The 17,535-nt window shown below is 26.4% G+C and overlaps 4 protein-coding genes across 4 annotated transcripts; 3 read left to right on the forward strand and 1 right to left on the reverse strand.

Moving 5' to 3' along the window:
* Positions 1-4,744: 4,744 nt before the first annotated feature.
* On the forward strand, positions 4,745-5,272 carry LOC101512883 (cell wall / vacuolar inhibitor of fructosidase 1-like). The gene has a single exon (XM_004508199.1). The coding sequence runs from the start codon at positions 4,745-4,747 to the stop codon at positions 5,270-5,272; it is 528 nt and encodes a 175-aa protein (XP_004508256.1).
* Positions 5,273-8,234: 2,962 nt separating this feature from the next.
* LOC101495593 (cell wall / vacuolar inhibitor of fructosidase 1-like) lies at positions 8,235-8,765 on the forward strand. The gene has a single exon (XM_004508067.1). The coding sequence runs from the start codon at positions 8,235-8,237 to the stop codon at positions 8,763-8,765; it is 531 nt and encodes a 176-aa protein (XP_004508124.1).
* A 3,618-nt stretch (positions 8,766-12,383) lies between these two features.
* On the reverse strand, positions 12,384-12,896 carry LOC101495921 (cell wall / vacuolar inhibitor of fructosidase 1-like). The gene has a single exon (XM_004508068.4). The coding sequence runs from the start codon at positions 12,894-12,896 to the stop codon at positions 12,384-12,386; it is 513 nt and encodes a 170-aa protein (XP_004508125.1).
* Positions 12,897-16,251: 3,355 nt separating this feature from the next.
* Positions 16,252-16,782, forward strand: LOC101496253 (cell wall / vacuolar inhibitor of fructosidase 1-like). Its single transcript, XM_027336310.2, has one exon. It carries the CDS (start codon positions 16,252-16,254, stop codon positions 16,780-16,782), a length of 531 nt encoding a protein of 176 aa, XP_027192111.1.
* The last annotated feature ends 753 nt before the right edge of the window (positions 16,783-17,535 follow it).

Consider the following 17,535-nt stretch of genomic DNA (forward strand, 5'->3'; position numbering starts at 1 on the left):
TTGTTATGGTGACCTTCGTTCATCACCCTTCATTATAAAAACAAGCATAAAATTCAATCAATTGCACGTGACTAAAATTCTTACTATGTTTTTCCTTCAAAATGAGGAATAATTACTCTAAGATAGTGATACAGTACTCATTTTATCATGCTATTTTCAATACTCTAATTTTAAAAACCGAGAGTTAAAAAGAGAATGTTGTTAACGTTAATTATTATTTTATGTCAAACACTTTTATATGAAATATGTGTATGTCGTCAATATCATCGACAATATTGACTCATATTTATAAATAAATTATTATCTATACTTACTTTGAGTATTTAGAACCAATTTATAACCACTTCTAATTGAATTAATATTTTATTTAGATCAATTTATAACTATAAACAACTGATTTTTGTTCCAAACCAATTTTTCAATGCATTTTTAACTTTTGTCATTATCTAGTCTTTTAAACCATCTTACAACTAAAACTGTCAATTTGACAAATCCCCTAATTATTGGCATCGACTCACATGTTGGAGGGGCAAAAGAAATAAATTTATAATTTAAAATACCAAAAAAACAAAGCCTCCTAAAATTTTGTAGGCTTTGTGGCCCACTTTTTTAAAAAAAGAATCGATTTTTTTTTCGATAAAATTTTTTTCGATTTTTTTTCTATAAAAATTTCTGATTATTTTTTTATTTTTCTCACAAAATATTTTTAAATTTTTTTGAATAAAATAAATTTAAAAAAAAAGAATATCAAAATTAACAAAATACTGAGATCTACAAACTTCCAAAGCCCCCTCCCTTGAACCCCATGAAATAATAGACCAGAATTTTAAAAAAAATATTTTGATAGGATATATTAGAAATTTAATTAAAAAAAATTAAAAAAACCTCGAAATTTAGGACTTTTTTTTAGAACACGGGCTACAACCATTTTGATAGCATTCCCTTGTTAAATCTGTTTGCAAGAGATTAACTACTAAATTTGTCATAGTACATACCATATTTTCTTGTATTGTAGTGTAAGATCAATTACATAGAAGGACATAGTATATTTATTCTCTTTGGACCACAATATAGGCAAAATTTATCAAATTACAAATTTTGTATTAAGGAAACCAAATTAAATATATTATAAAAAGTATTTATCACAATAAATTTATACAATATTGAAAAATTAAAATTTATTGTTTAAATTACCTGCTATAACTAATAAATTAGTTCAGTAAAAATATAAAATATTGAATTATATAAATGATTTTTATACGGAAACTATCATTAAATATAAAAAATAAAAATGATTCCGCGGAAATATCAACAATTGAATTAATACCGTGGAAGGGGCAAATGCAAGTATGTGGCAGCACGTTTGATTAGACAAATAACATATTGTATAATATGATATAATAGATAATTAATTTTGATACAAATAAGAATTAGTATATTAATATTGTGAATATTTTCATAGTACTACAAATGATCATGTGATGGTAAGGTTGATTTAACGGTATGATACACACAAGAGAGAAGTAGTGTGTGATTGATAGAAACATAAAGGTGTGAAGATAATTAAAGAAGAACGTGACAAAAGAAACGTGTAAGCATATAAATGGTTGAAAAATGAATAAATGTAAATAGCTAGTACTTAATACAGTTGTGTTTATCATCATTATAGTTTTATACAAGATGACAAAAAGCACGAGTTACATCTTATCTTGAGAAAACAGAGTTGTCGATAGTATGCGATTGCTATATATATATACTCCATCTAATATTGAATATAAAACAAAATTTACTTAATAAATATTTATTTATTCTAAATTTTGAATTCAATTTATTCATTTTTATATATTGTTTTTTTCTTATATTTGATATTAGAAGGAATATTAATGATGGTTACGTTTGAAATAAAAAAACTGAAGAAAATTTGAAGAGAGAAATATGATTACAAGAGAGATAGAAATAATTAAAAAGTTGGTGAAAAGAGTCCAAATCTATTATTGGTTTAATGAGTGATTGTTTTACAAAATTAATATCGAAATTTTAAAATTTTATAAATATTAATTTAATTTATTAATAAGTGTCGACATTTGTGAATGTAATAAAAGTAAGAAAAAATATTACTCGTAAAAAGTAGAATTTTTCACTCAGAAATTATTTATTTTTTTCTTTTTTAGTATCATTAAATTAAAATCAAAATAACTGATTATTTTCTTAAAGAATTATTACAACTCAATTGAGACATTTAAAATGACCCCAAATATTCATTCATTCATCCAAATGAAACATTTAAAATAACCCCAAGTACTGGTTCATTCATCCAAATCAAACACACCCCTTGATTCCCAGTCCCACAAGTGAAAATGACTAGAACTTCAATTTGTGTGTCCTTTTTACTTCTCCTATGTTGTTTTCTTTTCCAATTCAGCTTTTTCTAAAAATGTCCTTTTTACTTCACTTTATGCATTCCAAAAATGTTACCGATATTAAGGATATAATCATATTCAAATACATGATAGTAAATGCTACCGACACACATGAATACATTAAAGATCTTATGAAAAAGAGCAAAGAAAAAGATTTGGAGATTTTATTGTATTATTGTGAGGTATATTACATGCATATATTGAGATTAGAGCTAAAACCAGCAGTTGATGATATAAAAGATGGTAGATTTGTGTATGCATAAAAGAAATTAAAAAGATTATTTTTATTTGATTTTGATTGTTGAAATTGGAGATCACAATTATTTTATTTTAAAATAAAAATATGACATATTATGAAATATGATTGATTGAGATGCCATATTTTCATCTTAAAATAAAATAATTGTGTGTTGACTATATTTCTAAATTGTTATATTCCTAAATTCACACAACTCATACAATGTCCTAATTATTTCAAATTAACAATGTCACAAGGTGTGTGTTGGTTACAATTTTTTTGTTATATAAAATAATTATTTTTTAAAATAGAATAATCACTTCTGAAAGTTTGTAATTATTTGTGTTAGTTTTTTAAAACAAATGAAAATCTGAAAAATAATTTAAAATTTTGTTTTTGGAGAAGTTTTTTTTGTACTCTTTAGTAGTTTTTGAGAAACTTAAAAAAAAGTGATTTTTATTACGTAAAGACAAAGACTAAACAACTTTTTTTAATTTTTTTTTTAAAAAAATAATATCAAAATTATGGAATACCATTTTTTTTTTTTTGAATTTATAACAAGCAGACTCTTAATGTCATCTAAAAATAATTAAATTGATCACTAATAATAATATTATTTGATTGGAAATCAAACTCACATAGATAACAAATACTATGTGTGACTGACTCCCTTTGTCATAAATTTAGAAGAAAAAAATCCTTCGACAATTTCATTTTTAGTTTGATTAATTAATTTTTTCAGTAAAATCATTTAATTAATATTATATACAATATTTTCAAAATGTTACATTTTACTTTGCACTTATAATAGGAAACATATCGATTGTTTATTATTTTATTTATAATTGTTTGTTAATATATATGAAATTAGTAAACGTGACCCGCTTTAAAATAGAGAAAATGTTTCAAATAATTTTTTGTCAAAAAGAAAATGTTATTTCAAATAAGTTTTCAAAAGTTTAAACATTATCAGTAGTTATTTAATTTATTTTTGGAAAGTTTTTTATTTATTATTCTCTTATAATTTTATATTTTTGACTAATTTTATAAACAAATCTTACTATCTTAATCTTAAATTAATAATACATATATAAAATAAATGGTCTAGTCTAAACCAACAACATCAAAAACAAAGCGGAGTAATAGTATTTATTTAATTCATAAATATTTTATTGCATCTAATTTGTTTAATAATTAGCATATAAATATTTTTTGAAATAGGGATGAAAAAATACTATTATGTATATATTTGACTGCAATTTTTACAATTGATCAAATTTTTGAGTTACGAGATAGTGTCATATCATAGGTAAGAGAGATTGACCGACAAAATCGAATAGTTGTTATCATTACTCGTTTTGACATAAAGATCTAAAAAAGAAGAAGGAAAATCAAAATTAATTATTAGTTGTGATAGAGTTAGAAAATATAAGTAAAATAACAGCAACAACTCACGGGCTTCAACTAAAAAGGTATTGATGTGAATTTAATTTTACATCGAGAGCATTGAAAAATGATGAGAGATTGATTATTAGTTTGTGTAGGAGGTTGAATTCGAGAATGTTTAACAGTGTTTTTTGCTCATCTAGTCCTCACTAAAAATAAACTGAATAAGAAAAATTTAAGAAAAAAGAAATTTTGATCCGAAAAATTAAGATTGTGTGTACCATCAAGTATTTTTTTTTAATGTAGAATTAATGATATTTAAATAATTTGAAACATAAATGTTTTAAATAAAGAATATAGATTTAAGTGGACGAGTACGAAATCTAATATGGAATACAATTGTTTTTTTTAATACGGTATTGACCAACTAAAATTCAAAATTTAAAATAAAATTAGTATTTGACCATTAAAATAGTAAGTAATAAGTTCAGGTAATTTTTAAAAAAATTTAATTGTTCAATGAAATTTGACTAAAACGAATTATAAAAGACGAAGAAAATAAAGGACCAAAATCCCAAAAATTTTATTTGACCCACCAACCAAATTAACCTTATATAGCCATCAACTTTAAAACATTATTCATTGATTCGTACAAAAGTAAGACACAACCCCTTGATTTTTTGTCCCACGAGTGAAAAAAATGAAGAGAATTTGGATTTGTATATTTATTTTAATTCTGGAAATTGTTGACGTGTCTTGTGCTGTTAAACGTGATGATAGTTTGAAGACGAGAGTATGCGAACAAACATCAAGTTTTGATTTATGCATTTCCATAATAGATTCAGATCCTAATGCCACCACAGCTGATATTAAGGGTCTAGCCCTTATAATGGTAACTGCTGTTCCACCATATGTTCAAAACGCATTGTCTTTAACTAATTCTGTTATTAAAACGACCACAGACGCAACTTTGAAGAAAAAATTGTTTGTTTGTGCTAAGTCATTTGTTCCATTACTGAATTCTGTTCTGCCACAAGCTGCTCAAGCTGTGAACCAAAAGAGATTTAAGAATGCAAGTGACTCCATTTTTTATGCTGATAAGGTTATTGAAGATTGTAACAGTCAATTCTTCACCCCAACTCAGTCACCCATTATTGAAAAGACTAGCCTTGCACATGGTGTCTTGAATGTTGCTGAAGACATACTCAAACAAATATTAACTTCCTGATTTCTTTTTTATTCTTATTCAATAAAATCTTCATGCTCAATATTTAATAATTATTCAATAATTATTACATATATATTTTTTCTACTATTTTATTTTGCGGATATACAAATTGTCTTCTTGGTGGGAAAGACTCTATCATTCAATTTCATTTCTCTAATCATTTTGATAAATTAAATCAAGCCATATGTTTAGCTTTTTATGTTTTTTTTTTTTTTTTTTATGAAAAACTAGAGTTGTAGAAAACTAACATTTTATGAGAAATAAAGTTTTGTACTACTAAAAGTATAGATATTTATTCTTTTAGAATTTATGTTTTGTTGAGCCAATAAAATAGAAATACATTTGAAAATTCTTAAAAAAAATGTAATCTTTTAAAGTATGATCGATGACGATGACGACGGCGATGACGACTATTGTAATTGATTAAATTAATTATTGAATATGTCATATAACAAAAAGTAAACTATTCAAACTTAATATTAAATTTAATATTCAAAAAGAATAAATAATAGTAGTACAAAAGTTTAAAAAGTATAGAAAGAACAAATATATATTATAAAAGAATAAATAGCTATACTTTTAGTACAATTTTTTTTTCCGTTTTATATAAAAACGCATCTATGTAGTCGAATATTATAAATTAGAATAATATAAAACAGATTTTTTTAATGTCATAATTTAACAAAGCGTTCCTGAATAAGTTTGTAATTTTTTTACAGAAAATTTATAAATTAGATTAATGGTAATTAGCAATCCTTTGGTTGACGTTAATTGTTTAAAAAATAATATAACATGTAAACTATATATTGAAAGTAATATTATCACGTATTTTAAGATATAATTTTTTTTGAAATATACTTTACTATAGAATATAAATTAGATTATACATACACACATTTTCTCATTTTTAAACAGTCCATAAGATATACTCTAAATATATGCGCCGATGGTACTAAACAATGTTTGTGATGATCCTCTTAACCATGTTCCTAAGTTTAGCTTAAATATTGGTTATATTTAAGAGTGATTCTCTTGTAAAACTTAATGATTTACGTAACAAATTAGCTAATCTTTGAAAATTATTAGAATGATGGGGAATCATTTATTTAAGAAAAGAATTTTATAATTATTTAAATTTTATTCTATTGACAATATTTATAGTCCTCGAATGATCTCTTGAAATCTCGAAGTCCTATCCTAATATTGAGAAACCGAACCCAATGCTCCTCATTATAAGCGATGTATAATAAATCTTGATTATTAGCAAATATGTAACGAAGTTTGTGACTTATGTGATTTCAGTTCTCATTGATGTTATAAACTTAGATCTCTTGATATAGAAATACTATGCAAGTTTTTGAAAAGTAGGGATAAACGTAATTTAGATATGACATTGTTTCAATTGAGAATATTGTTGTTTAGCCGATGAGTTTACTATAATCGTTGATGATGAGTTTATTGTGGTTAATCTAAATCACAAAGTTTAAACTTAGAAAATAAATAAAACTTTATCTAAAGACTAAACATTATAACGCTCCAACGTCTTAAAATTTGTTTAGTTTGGTTTTCACTTTGTTTTTGTTTTTACGTATTTTCTATTTGTTACAATATTTTCTCTGTTTTTTTTCATCAATGAATCTTTTTTACTTACTAAAATAAACACATATTAATAAAAATGATAAATGCTTGAAAAATTAAAAATGATTATATATATATATATATGAGAGAGTAGTAATAGAAGCAGGAAATTTCTTATATATATTAAAATAATTATCGTGTTTGTTTGTTTCATACATATTTCAAAAGTATGTTCAAAAAAATTGATCATTAATATATTATAATTTTTATAAAATATAAAATGAGTCAATAAAAAATTGAGAGCACGAACATAAATAAATTAAAATTGTAAGGGAAACTAATAGTTACAACTTTTTGACGACGATTCTTTTTCTTTTTTGAAAGTGTGAAAGTTAACGTGGAATAAGGAGGGAGCATTGATGAATCATGACATGATGTGGTCTTTTTTGACATAAATACATTTTTTGATGTTGCTATTTGGTCAAAAAATAATTTTTTAATCTCTTATTATTAAAGTTAGTATTTTGGTCTCCCTATTAATTAATTATTAGAATATTTTTTTATTTTTACAATTTTTTATTAAGTGACATTCTCGTTAATTACATGATATTTGTAATTTTGATTAAATGATTTTCATGTCATTACTATTGTAATTAATCTTATTATTTATTTTATTTATATATTAAAATATTAAAAATAAATATTTTAAACTTGTATGTAGCTATATATTTTATTTTCTATATTAATTTTCATATTTATTTTATTTAAATATTTTATATTATAATTGTAAATATTTAATAAAATTAACTATGACAATAATACATAGAAATTATTTTATTTAACTCACAATATCAACTAAATATTATGTCAATAATAAGAGTGTTTCATACAAAATGGTGAGAGAAAAAAAATCTCAAAAGTTAGTTAGTAGAGACCAAAAAAACTAATTTTGAAAATGAAGATTTTAAATGATGGTTGTAGATACGGAAAAGATGATTATTGAATCTCTAAATAGTTGTGCTCTGAAATCGTGGCAGCACTAAGTTTAGGGGAGGTACTCTAACATTCCTAGTATTTCACTCATATTTGAAGATCATTAAATCACATTGTCACAGTGTTTTTATAAAACTTAGTGAAATTTAATTGCGTGATCAATATACATACCAAAATTGGATTGGAAAAGAAGAAGAATGTAAAGGGCACAAATAAATGTTCCATTCTTTTTCCAATTGGAAAGTAGAAAACATCAAAACAAATCACAAATTTTGAACAAGCCTATTGGCCAAACTAACTTTAAATACTAGCAATTTAATGACAACATTGGTCATTCATTTGTTGTCAAAACAAAAACAAAAAACCTTAATTTCTAGTCCCACAAGTGAAAATGAAGAAAATATCAATTTGTGTCTCTTTTTTATTTCTCAACATTCTTCATGTGTCTTGTTCACTTGTTCCACAAAATAATGATTTAGTAGACCAAGTATGCAAAAAGACACCTTATTATGATTTATGCATTTCCACACTACAATCCAATCCTCAAGCCAAAAATACTGATACTAAGGGTATAGCCTTCATAATGGTGAATGACATTGTATCAAACGTTAGTGGTACAGTGAATTTCATTGAAGGTCTTATGAAAAATACAAAAGACAAGGTTTTGGAGCAAAATTTGCAATATTGTGATGAGAGATACATTCCATTAGTGAAAACCATTCTGCCACACGCAGCTGATGCTGTAAACAAAAATAGATTTCAGTTTGCCAATTACACCATGATTTTTGCTCTATCAGAAATTGATGATTGCAACAAGAAATTCACAAACTCAACTAGTTTACCCTTAAGTGATAGGAATAGCATTATTCAAAAAATGTTGGATGTGGCTTCAGCCATACTAACTTTACTATTAAATGGTTGATTTGTTTTTAATTCTTTATCAATAATATCCAATAAAATTTTGATTTTTGATGCATGGTTGAGTGAATTTATTCAAATTATTATTTATTTGAAAATTTTGAGTTGTTTAAATTTCTAGTATGACATTGTTTTTCTCAATTTGTTTTACTTACCGAAACTTTTAGTTTCAAAATTTTTGATATAAAAAAAAATTTCTCAATATTTTTTTGGTGTGTAAAGTTTTTTCTCTTTTTTTTTTACCTATAAAAAATTTTAAATTTAAAATATCATATACCGTAATTTCTAAATTAGATTTTTAGAAAATAAAATTTCATATAAAAAATTTCGTATTTGTTTTTACCCAAATAATGGGTCCAATTTTTTTTTTATTGAAATTGATAAGATATAAATTTAATTTTAGACACTCATTTATTGATCCCTCTTTCGAAACTTGACAGAAACTACCCCTTCATTCAAAAGTTTACAAATTTTCAAAATATAAAAAGTAAGTATTTTTTCTTAATTTTAAATTATTCATAATTTTGAAAGTTATTTTTAAAATTTACGAACCTTTTATAACAACATTAAAGTTTTGAAACTTTCAAAATTGGAAAAATGAAAAGTTAGTTAATTAAAAAAAATGGAAAGTTTATATAAATTTAAAAATATATAAATGAAAAGTTTATATCAAGAATTAAAAACGCTTAAATCTAGGTCAAACCATTAGTAAATTAAATTTCATTTCGAACATTTCATAACTTCGAAAATTTGAACAATTTGAAAAAATTTCATTTCAAACATTTCAAATTTTCGAATGATACTTTTCTATTTCAAATATTTGGATACTTTCTTATCTAAGAGAGAATTTTGTAAAGTTTCGAATGACTGGTGAAAAAATGAATGTTAAATTTCATGTGAGATGAGGAGTGGGAGGTTAAGGTGTGGGGTGCATGTTAGAAACCTCAAGTCAAAAAGTCCATAAACACTTAGCCTAAGTGAATAGTTAAGCAATTTTGTTGCTTAACTATTACATTACCAATCAACTGTAACTATATAATTGGTTTTTTCTGTATGTATTTTTGCATTTGAGTTACTCTTTCTTACACATTGTTTTTAGGAGGATTTGGGAACAGAGTACCTTGTTCGCCCTTTAGGCGCTGCTGAGGAGGAGGAAGCATCTAGTGATTTTGAACCTGTGGAAAATGGCGTGGAGGAAGACGAAGTGGAAGAAGATGATGGTGAAGAGGATGAAGGTAACAGTGATGATGATGTTGAGAAGGCTGAGGTTCCACCAAAAAGAAAGAGGTCAGACAAAGATGATTCAGATGACGACGATGGTGGAGAAGATGACGTAAGACCCTCTAAACGATAGAATTGGTCCATTCTTTGCTGGAGAACTAGTCAACGATAAGTCAACATATCACCCTTTGTCCGTTAAACACATTTCAGAGAAGAGGGATACACAAGTTCATGGAAGTGTTTGTTGCTATTTTGTATTGTTATGGTGCAGTATTATTAGGGTTATCTATATTAATCAGGCAAGTGCATAGTCAATAGTGGGCTAAAACATGTAGTAGGACAAATCTTACAGACTTCAATTTTATTTTCCACCCACTTCTTAGGTTAGTAGATTATTGTTCATTCCTATTTCTTTCTGGTACTCTCATATTGTTGGTAGATCTCTTTTGTTTTATACAGAAGTTTTTGGTTGTGTAAAACTTTTTTGTTTTTTACATTTGCATTTAATCATCACATTTATTGTTTTCCATCCACTTCTTAGGTTTGTTGCTATTTTGTATTGTTATGGTGCAGTATTATTAGGGTTTACTATATTTATCAGGCAAGTGCATAGTCAATAGTGGGCTAAAACATGTACTTGGGCATAGTCTATGTTGGAAATGATGAAACATAATTGGCATTGATGATGGCTTTAATGTGTGAATTGAAAAATGAGAAGTCCCACATTGGAGGGAACACACTCATTTATGACCTTTATAAGGAGTTAGTTTCACAATTGGGTTGGGCCCCAAGGGGCACCGCAGTTTTGTGAAGGAGGGAGAACGCAAGCAAACGGACCACCACACGCGCCGCCGCCGCCCGCCCGGCTTGGCTCGGTCCGGTCCGGGTTGTGGTGTATTAAAGTTTTTCAGATGTTTGCCACGTCAAAACCCTAAAGCTGAGTATTTCCCACGTTTTGACTTTTGCCCGGTCAAGGAACCTTGTCAATCACGTTTCCTATTTCTGAGGCACGTTCCTGGTGGCCAGTTAATGGACTTCGTGCTCTTGGATCCCCCCTTTTTTCTCAGATCCAGTTGCTGAACTCATCTATAAATAGAGAGCTCACCTCACTTGGAAGAGCACACCAAAAGCTCTCCATATCTGAGGCTTTTATGAGTCAAGGGCTAGGAATCCACTGAATAGCTAGTAAGATAGATTGTGTCTAACAAGCTAAGAATCTCCAGGTCGTAAGCCTTTATACCCAGCTCTAGCTTTTTCTAATTCTATATTTCTTTACTTCATTATATCATTCTCAGTTTCATTTCCTTCGAAAGATATGGCTTCTGGCTGTTGTGTCCGAGAATATTAATAGTCTCCGCGAATATTAATGATTCTACAGTGGCATAGCTCCAGACATGGGCTTCTTCCCTTCAAACTATGGGTAGCCGGATGTTTAGCAATAGGATACCCTTACTTAAGTAAGTCCGCACTTGGGCATAGTCTAGGTTTGCCACTTAATCCACTATCAATGTATCAATGGTGGTGGTCCTTCTGTGTAAAGTTAGCTAGTGTGGATTCGAGTTGCCAAACAAACAACCTATTGACAAGAGCCTATTCATTTAATTCTTGCTATTTCCGCGCCTGTCTTTCTCTCTTAAAAAGGGCATATGGGGCAAGGCAGAAAGACTATTTTTGGGGACTAATCTGCTAATGAATGAAGGAAGGAGAAGGCCTTAATTTTCCACCCACTTTATGAAGCATTATTTAGTAGTAGTAGTTTATGAAAATTCCCGCCCTCCCTTGGGTTTGTCTCTGAACACAAGTTTTGTAAGATCAAGAGAGGATGAATAGATTGGAATAAAACAATATTTTTTCTTACACAAAAATAACTTTAATTCATATTAAAATATGTAAATAATTTACAAATGAAACCATATATTAGAATGAACAAGACAGTAAAAAATATGTTAACGTTATTTATAAATATTTTAGAAGTCAATATAAAATTACTTAATCAAAAATTTAATACTAACAATCAAACGACTCACAATATTTATTCTCATTCATCTTTAAAAACAAATATTTATGTATTTCCTGATATGAACTCTTATGTATTTCATGGTATCAGCTAGTTGAATATAAATAAAAATTAGTCGTAGTTGAATATAAATAAAAATAGTGTTACGCCGCTACCCAGCTCTTCTTCTTATCACTATTTTTTTCTTCTGTCAAAGAAAAGTAGTTTAAGACTATTTTTTAGCTTTAAAATATCTCTCTAATTCATTTTCTTTCCTTTATTATTTAAAAAAATGGTATATATTTTTATTCTCATGTTTTATTTCTATATCATTACGACATTCATTTAGTTTACACTATATTATTAATTTATTAATGGTTGAATAGCATAATGAAAGTAAAGTAACTAGAGCAATAATCTAACAATAGCTGCGGTTATGGCAGCTGCATCTTGTGTAGCACGATTTTCAGCAGTGAGTGGTGATTTTCCAGAGAAGCCATTCTCACAGCTGTTGGCCTCAACAGCAGCATCATTCGCACCATCTTCTGCAAATTTTGGATTTCCTCTTTGCAAAGCTTGAATAGCTTGTGGAATATCAGCTACCAAAACTGCATTGTATTTATCAACACATGAATTTAGTGCCACCTTTTGTGCACTCCTTCCAATAATTTGATGAATTTTGTTCAAGGCAATGCTTGCTTTGGTCTTAATTACGTTAACCATGATTTGTGCTAAACCATTTACATCTGCAGTAGAACTTCCTGGGCTACCATTCAAGTACTGAATGCAAAGACCATAATTTGGTGTCTTCCTACAAGTTTGTTGTATTAAATTTGCATTATTTGTGGTTACAGTTTTTCCTTGAGTTACAACAACAATTGTGCACAAAATGAGAATAAATGGTTTTATCATTGACATGATTTTGAGAATTTTAAAAGGAAAATTAAGAGAGGATGGATGAGTGGACACAATTTCTTTGAGGGCAAACTTACTTTTATACTAGAAATTGCCTCATTTGTTGTTTCATTTATTTAACTTTTAAACTTTGCATTAATTCGAGTCAACTCTATTGTTTGTGACTATTAATTATCAATATTAAATATATTATATTGTATATATATTAATATATATTTACAAATGACACTACTAGATCATTCAATTTCCCTCCAATTCCCTCTCTATATTTTTTTTATCCAGTAATTATAGTATACATATATGAAACATATAATATAATAAATTAGTCACAAAAAAAAAAGTGAAACAATATTTTTAGATATTCTCATGTTTACAAATGAAAAACTTTCGAAGTCAAACCAATATTTTTTAATTACAATTTAATTTTAGAAATTTATATATATATTTTCTCATATTTAAATTATTAATATCATGGACAGTAATCTCATATTTACATATGAAAATTGTTTGGTAATTGTTATTTATTACACACACGTACTAATTATCTCATCGAAATAAACTTTTTATTTTTATTTTTATTATTTTTTTATCCTAACAAAGGATCATGATTTTAGAGTTCAGAATGATTTTAGGGTTCAGAATGATTTTAGGGTTCATGAGTGAATCCTTTTGATTTTGATTTGTTTAGGATTTTTGATTTTAGGTGTTTTTTCTTTTAATTTAATTTTAAAAAATAAATTTTATTTGTAATAATGATTTTTAACAATTATAATAATGATTTTTAAAAATATAAATTATATTTTTTAATCAGAAATAATATAATAATAAGTTTATTGCACGTATGTGTCTGCCACGTCAGCTTTTTATTGACACGTCATTAAAAAAATGACAACTCATCATGATTTGGACTCAAATTCTGTTTGGGGGACTAAAACTGGGGAGAAACAAAATGAGGGGACTACTTTCAATTTTCACCTATAATAGGGGGACCAAAAGTGCAATTAAGCCAAAAAAATTTCGAGAAAAAATTCGATTTAAAATTTTTCCTAGAAATTTTTTTTTAATTTTTTTCTGATATTTTTTCGAAAAAAAAAATCAAATTTTTTTCAAGAAACAAAATCTCGAAATTTACCAAATATTGGTAGTGGATAAAAACCAAATCCAAATATAAAACATAAGTGGGTATCCAACCGGTTTATAAATAAACTAGATTATAACCATATGATTTTAACCAAATATTTAAAATGAATTTGGAACCGATTTTAAATTGGGACCTCATAACCGGATTTTCTGCACAGTCCTACATATAATATACTCTAAGTACATGCGTTGATGGTGCTAAACAATGTTTATGATGTTCCTCTTAACCATCTTCCTAAACTAGCTTAAATATTGGTTAAATTTAAGAGTGATTATCTTCTAAAACTTAATGACTTACGTGACAAATTACCTAATTTTTGAAAGTTTTTAGAATGAAGAGGAATCATTTCTTTAAGAAAAGAATTTTATGATCATTTAAATTTTCTTCTATTGAAGATATGTATAGTCCTCGAATGACTTCTTGGAATCTCAAAGTAATATTCATGTGACAACCCTAAAGTCCTATCCCAACATTGAGAAACCGAACTCAATGCTCCTCATTCTAAGTGATGTATATTAAATCGTGATTATTAGCAAATATGTAACCAAGTTGGTGACTTATGTGATTTCAGTTCTCATTGATGTTATAAATTTAGATCTCATGATATAGAAATATTATGCCAGTTTTTGGAAAGTAGGAATAAATGTAATTTAGATATGACATTGTCTCAATTGAGAATATTGTTGTTTAGATGATGAATTTACTATAGTCGTTGATGATGAGTTTATTGTGTTTAATCTAAATCGCAAAGTTAAAACTTATAAAATAAATAAAACTTTATCTAAAGACTAAGCATTATAACGCTTAAACGTCTTAAATTTGTTTTGTTTAGTTTTCACTTTGTTTTTGTTTTTATGTACTTTCTATTTGTTACAATATTTTCATTTTTTTTTCATCAATGAATCTTTTTGAGTTAAAAAAATAAACGCATATTAATAAAAATGATAAATGCTTGAAAAATTAAAAATGATTATATATATATATATATATATGAGGGAGTAGTAATAGAAGCAGGAAATTTCTTATCTATATTAAAATTAATTATTGTATTTGTTTGTTTCATACATATTTAAAAAGTATGTTCAAAAAAATTGATCATTAATATATTATAATTATTATAAAATATAAAAGGAGTCAATAAAAAATTGAGAGCACGAACATAAAGAAAGTAAAATTGTAAAGGGAAACTAATAGTTACAATTTTTTGATGACGATTCTTTTTTTTTTTTTTAAAGTGTGAAAGTTAACGTGGAATAAGGAAGGAGCATGGATGAATCATGACATGATGTGGTCTTTTTTGACATAAATACATTTTTTGGTGTTGCTATTTGGTCAAAAATAATTTTTTAATCCCTTATTATTAAAGTTAGTATTTTGGTCTCCGTATTAATTAATTATTAGAATATTTTCTGATTTTTACAATTTTTTATTAAGTGACATTCTCGTTAATTACGGGACATTTGCAATTTTGATTAAATGATTTTCATGTCATTACTATTTATTTTATTTATATATTAAAATATTAAAAATAAATATTTGAAACTTGTATGTAGCTATATATATATTATTTTCTATATTAATTTTCTTATTTATTTTATTTAAATATTTTATATTATAATTCTAAAAATTTAATAAAATTAACTATGACAATAATACATAGAAATTATTTTATCTAACTCACAAATATCAACTAAATATTATGTCAATAATAAGAGTGTTTCATACAAAATGATGAGAGAAAAAATCTAAAAAGTTAGTTAGTAGAAACCAAAAAAACTAATTTTAAAAATGAAGGATTTTAAATGATGGTTGTAGACACGGAAAATGTGATTCTTGAATCTCTAAATAGTTGTGCTCTAAATCGCGGCAGTAGTAAATTTAGAGGAGGTACTCTGACATTCCTAATATTTCACTCATATTTGAAGATCACTAAATCACATTGTCACAATATTTTTATAAAACTTAGTGAAATTTAATTGCGTGTTCAATATACATACCAAAATTGGATAAGAAAAAAACAAGAATCTAAAGGGCCGAAATAAATGTTCCATTCTTTTTTCAATTGGAACTTAGAAAACATCAAAATAAATCACAAATTTTGAACAAGCCCACCGGCCAAACTAACCTTAAATACTAGCAATCTAGTGACAAACTTAGTCATTCATTTGTTGTCAAAACAAAAACAAAAAACATTGATTTCTAGTCTCACAATTGAAAATGAAGAAAATTTCAATTTGTGTCTCTTTTTTATTTCTCAACATTTTTCATGTGTCTTGTTCACTTGTTCTACAAAATATTGATTTAGTGGACCAAGTATGCAAAAAGACACCTTATTATGATTTATGCAATTCCACACTACAATCCAATCCTCAAGCCAAAAATACTGATACTAAGGGTATAGCCCTCATAATGGTGAAGGACATTGTATCAAATGTTAATGACACATTGAATTTCACTGAAGGTCTTATAAAAAACACATCTGACGTGGGTTTGGAGAAAAAATTAGATTTTTGTGCTGAGACATACATTCCATTGGTGAAATCTGTTCTGCCACAAGCAGTAGATGCTGTAAACCAAAGTAGATTTAAGTATGCGAATTACTCCATCTTTTATGCTGGAAAGGAAATTGGTTATTGCAACAATAAATTCTCAGGCTCAACAACTTCACCCTTAAGTGATAGGAATGTCACTATACAAAAGTTGTTTGATATTGCTTCTGCCATACTAAATCTTTTATTAAATGGCTGATTTATTTTAATTTTTATTCAATAAATTTGATTTTGGATGCTTGAGTGAATTTATCCATTTTTTCATGCTACAATTTTTCTTCTTTTTGTTTTCTTGCGTGATATTGAAAAGAAAAACGCATTTGACAATTGACATAGTCTAATAATTGCACATATATTTGGAATGTGTTTGTTTTATAACTTTTACTTTTAAGGTTAAAAGAATAAAAAATTATATGCGTTTGAAGATTAGCGTGTTTTTAAATGACGCCACTTAAATTTAGTGTTGCTATAAAAAAAATGGTCTCATAACCACTGTTTACTTATATAGAGAAAATAATGAGATTGTTATAAACAAATCGTCTCAAGACCAAATGTATAATCATTGCAACATCTAACATCTAGTTCAAAATAATTACCTAAAATAGTTGTATAAAATTAATCTTAACTTTAAAAAATATATTTTATTTATTTACTATTATATAGAAGTATATTTAATAAATAAATAATATAAAAATTTGTAATTGATATAATAATTGAACTCATACTCATTAGATACCTACAAAGAATACCTACAATTGGTAGAGTATAGACTCGCATTATTAAATATAGTTGTAGACACAAGTTTAAATACATATATTTTTTTAAACTATGTTTACATAGACAAGTGATATAGTATCCTACCCTCTTCTATTTTTGGGTGACTATCATGTTTTTATATATGTCTTGGTGAGATTAATATAATTCAAAATTAGATGGTTTTTTCATAGAAAAT

This window comes from Cicer arietinum, chromosome 7, assembly GCF_000331145.2.
Source record: "Cicer arietinum cultivar CDC Frontier isolate Library 1 chromosome 7, Cicar.CDCFrontier_v2.0, whole genome shotgun sequence".
In the NCBI taxonomy this organism is placed as follows: Eukaryota; Viridiplantae; Streptophyta; class Magnoliopsida; order Fabales; family Fabaceae; genus Cicer; species Cicer arietinum.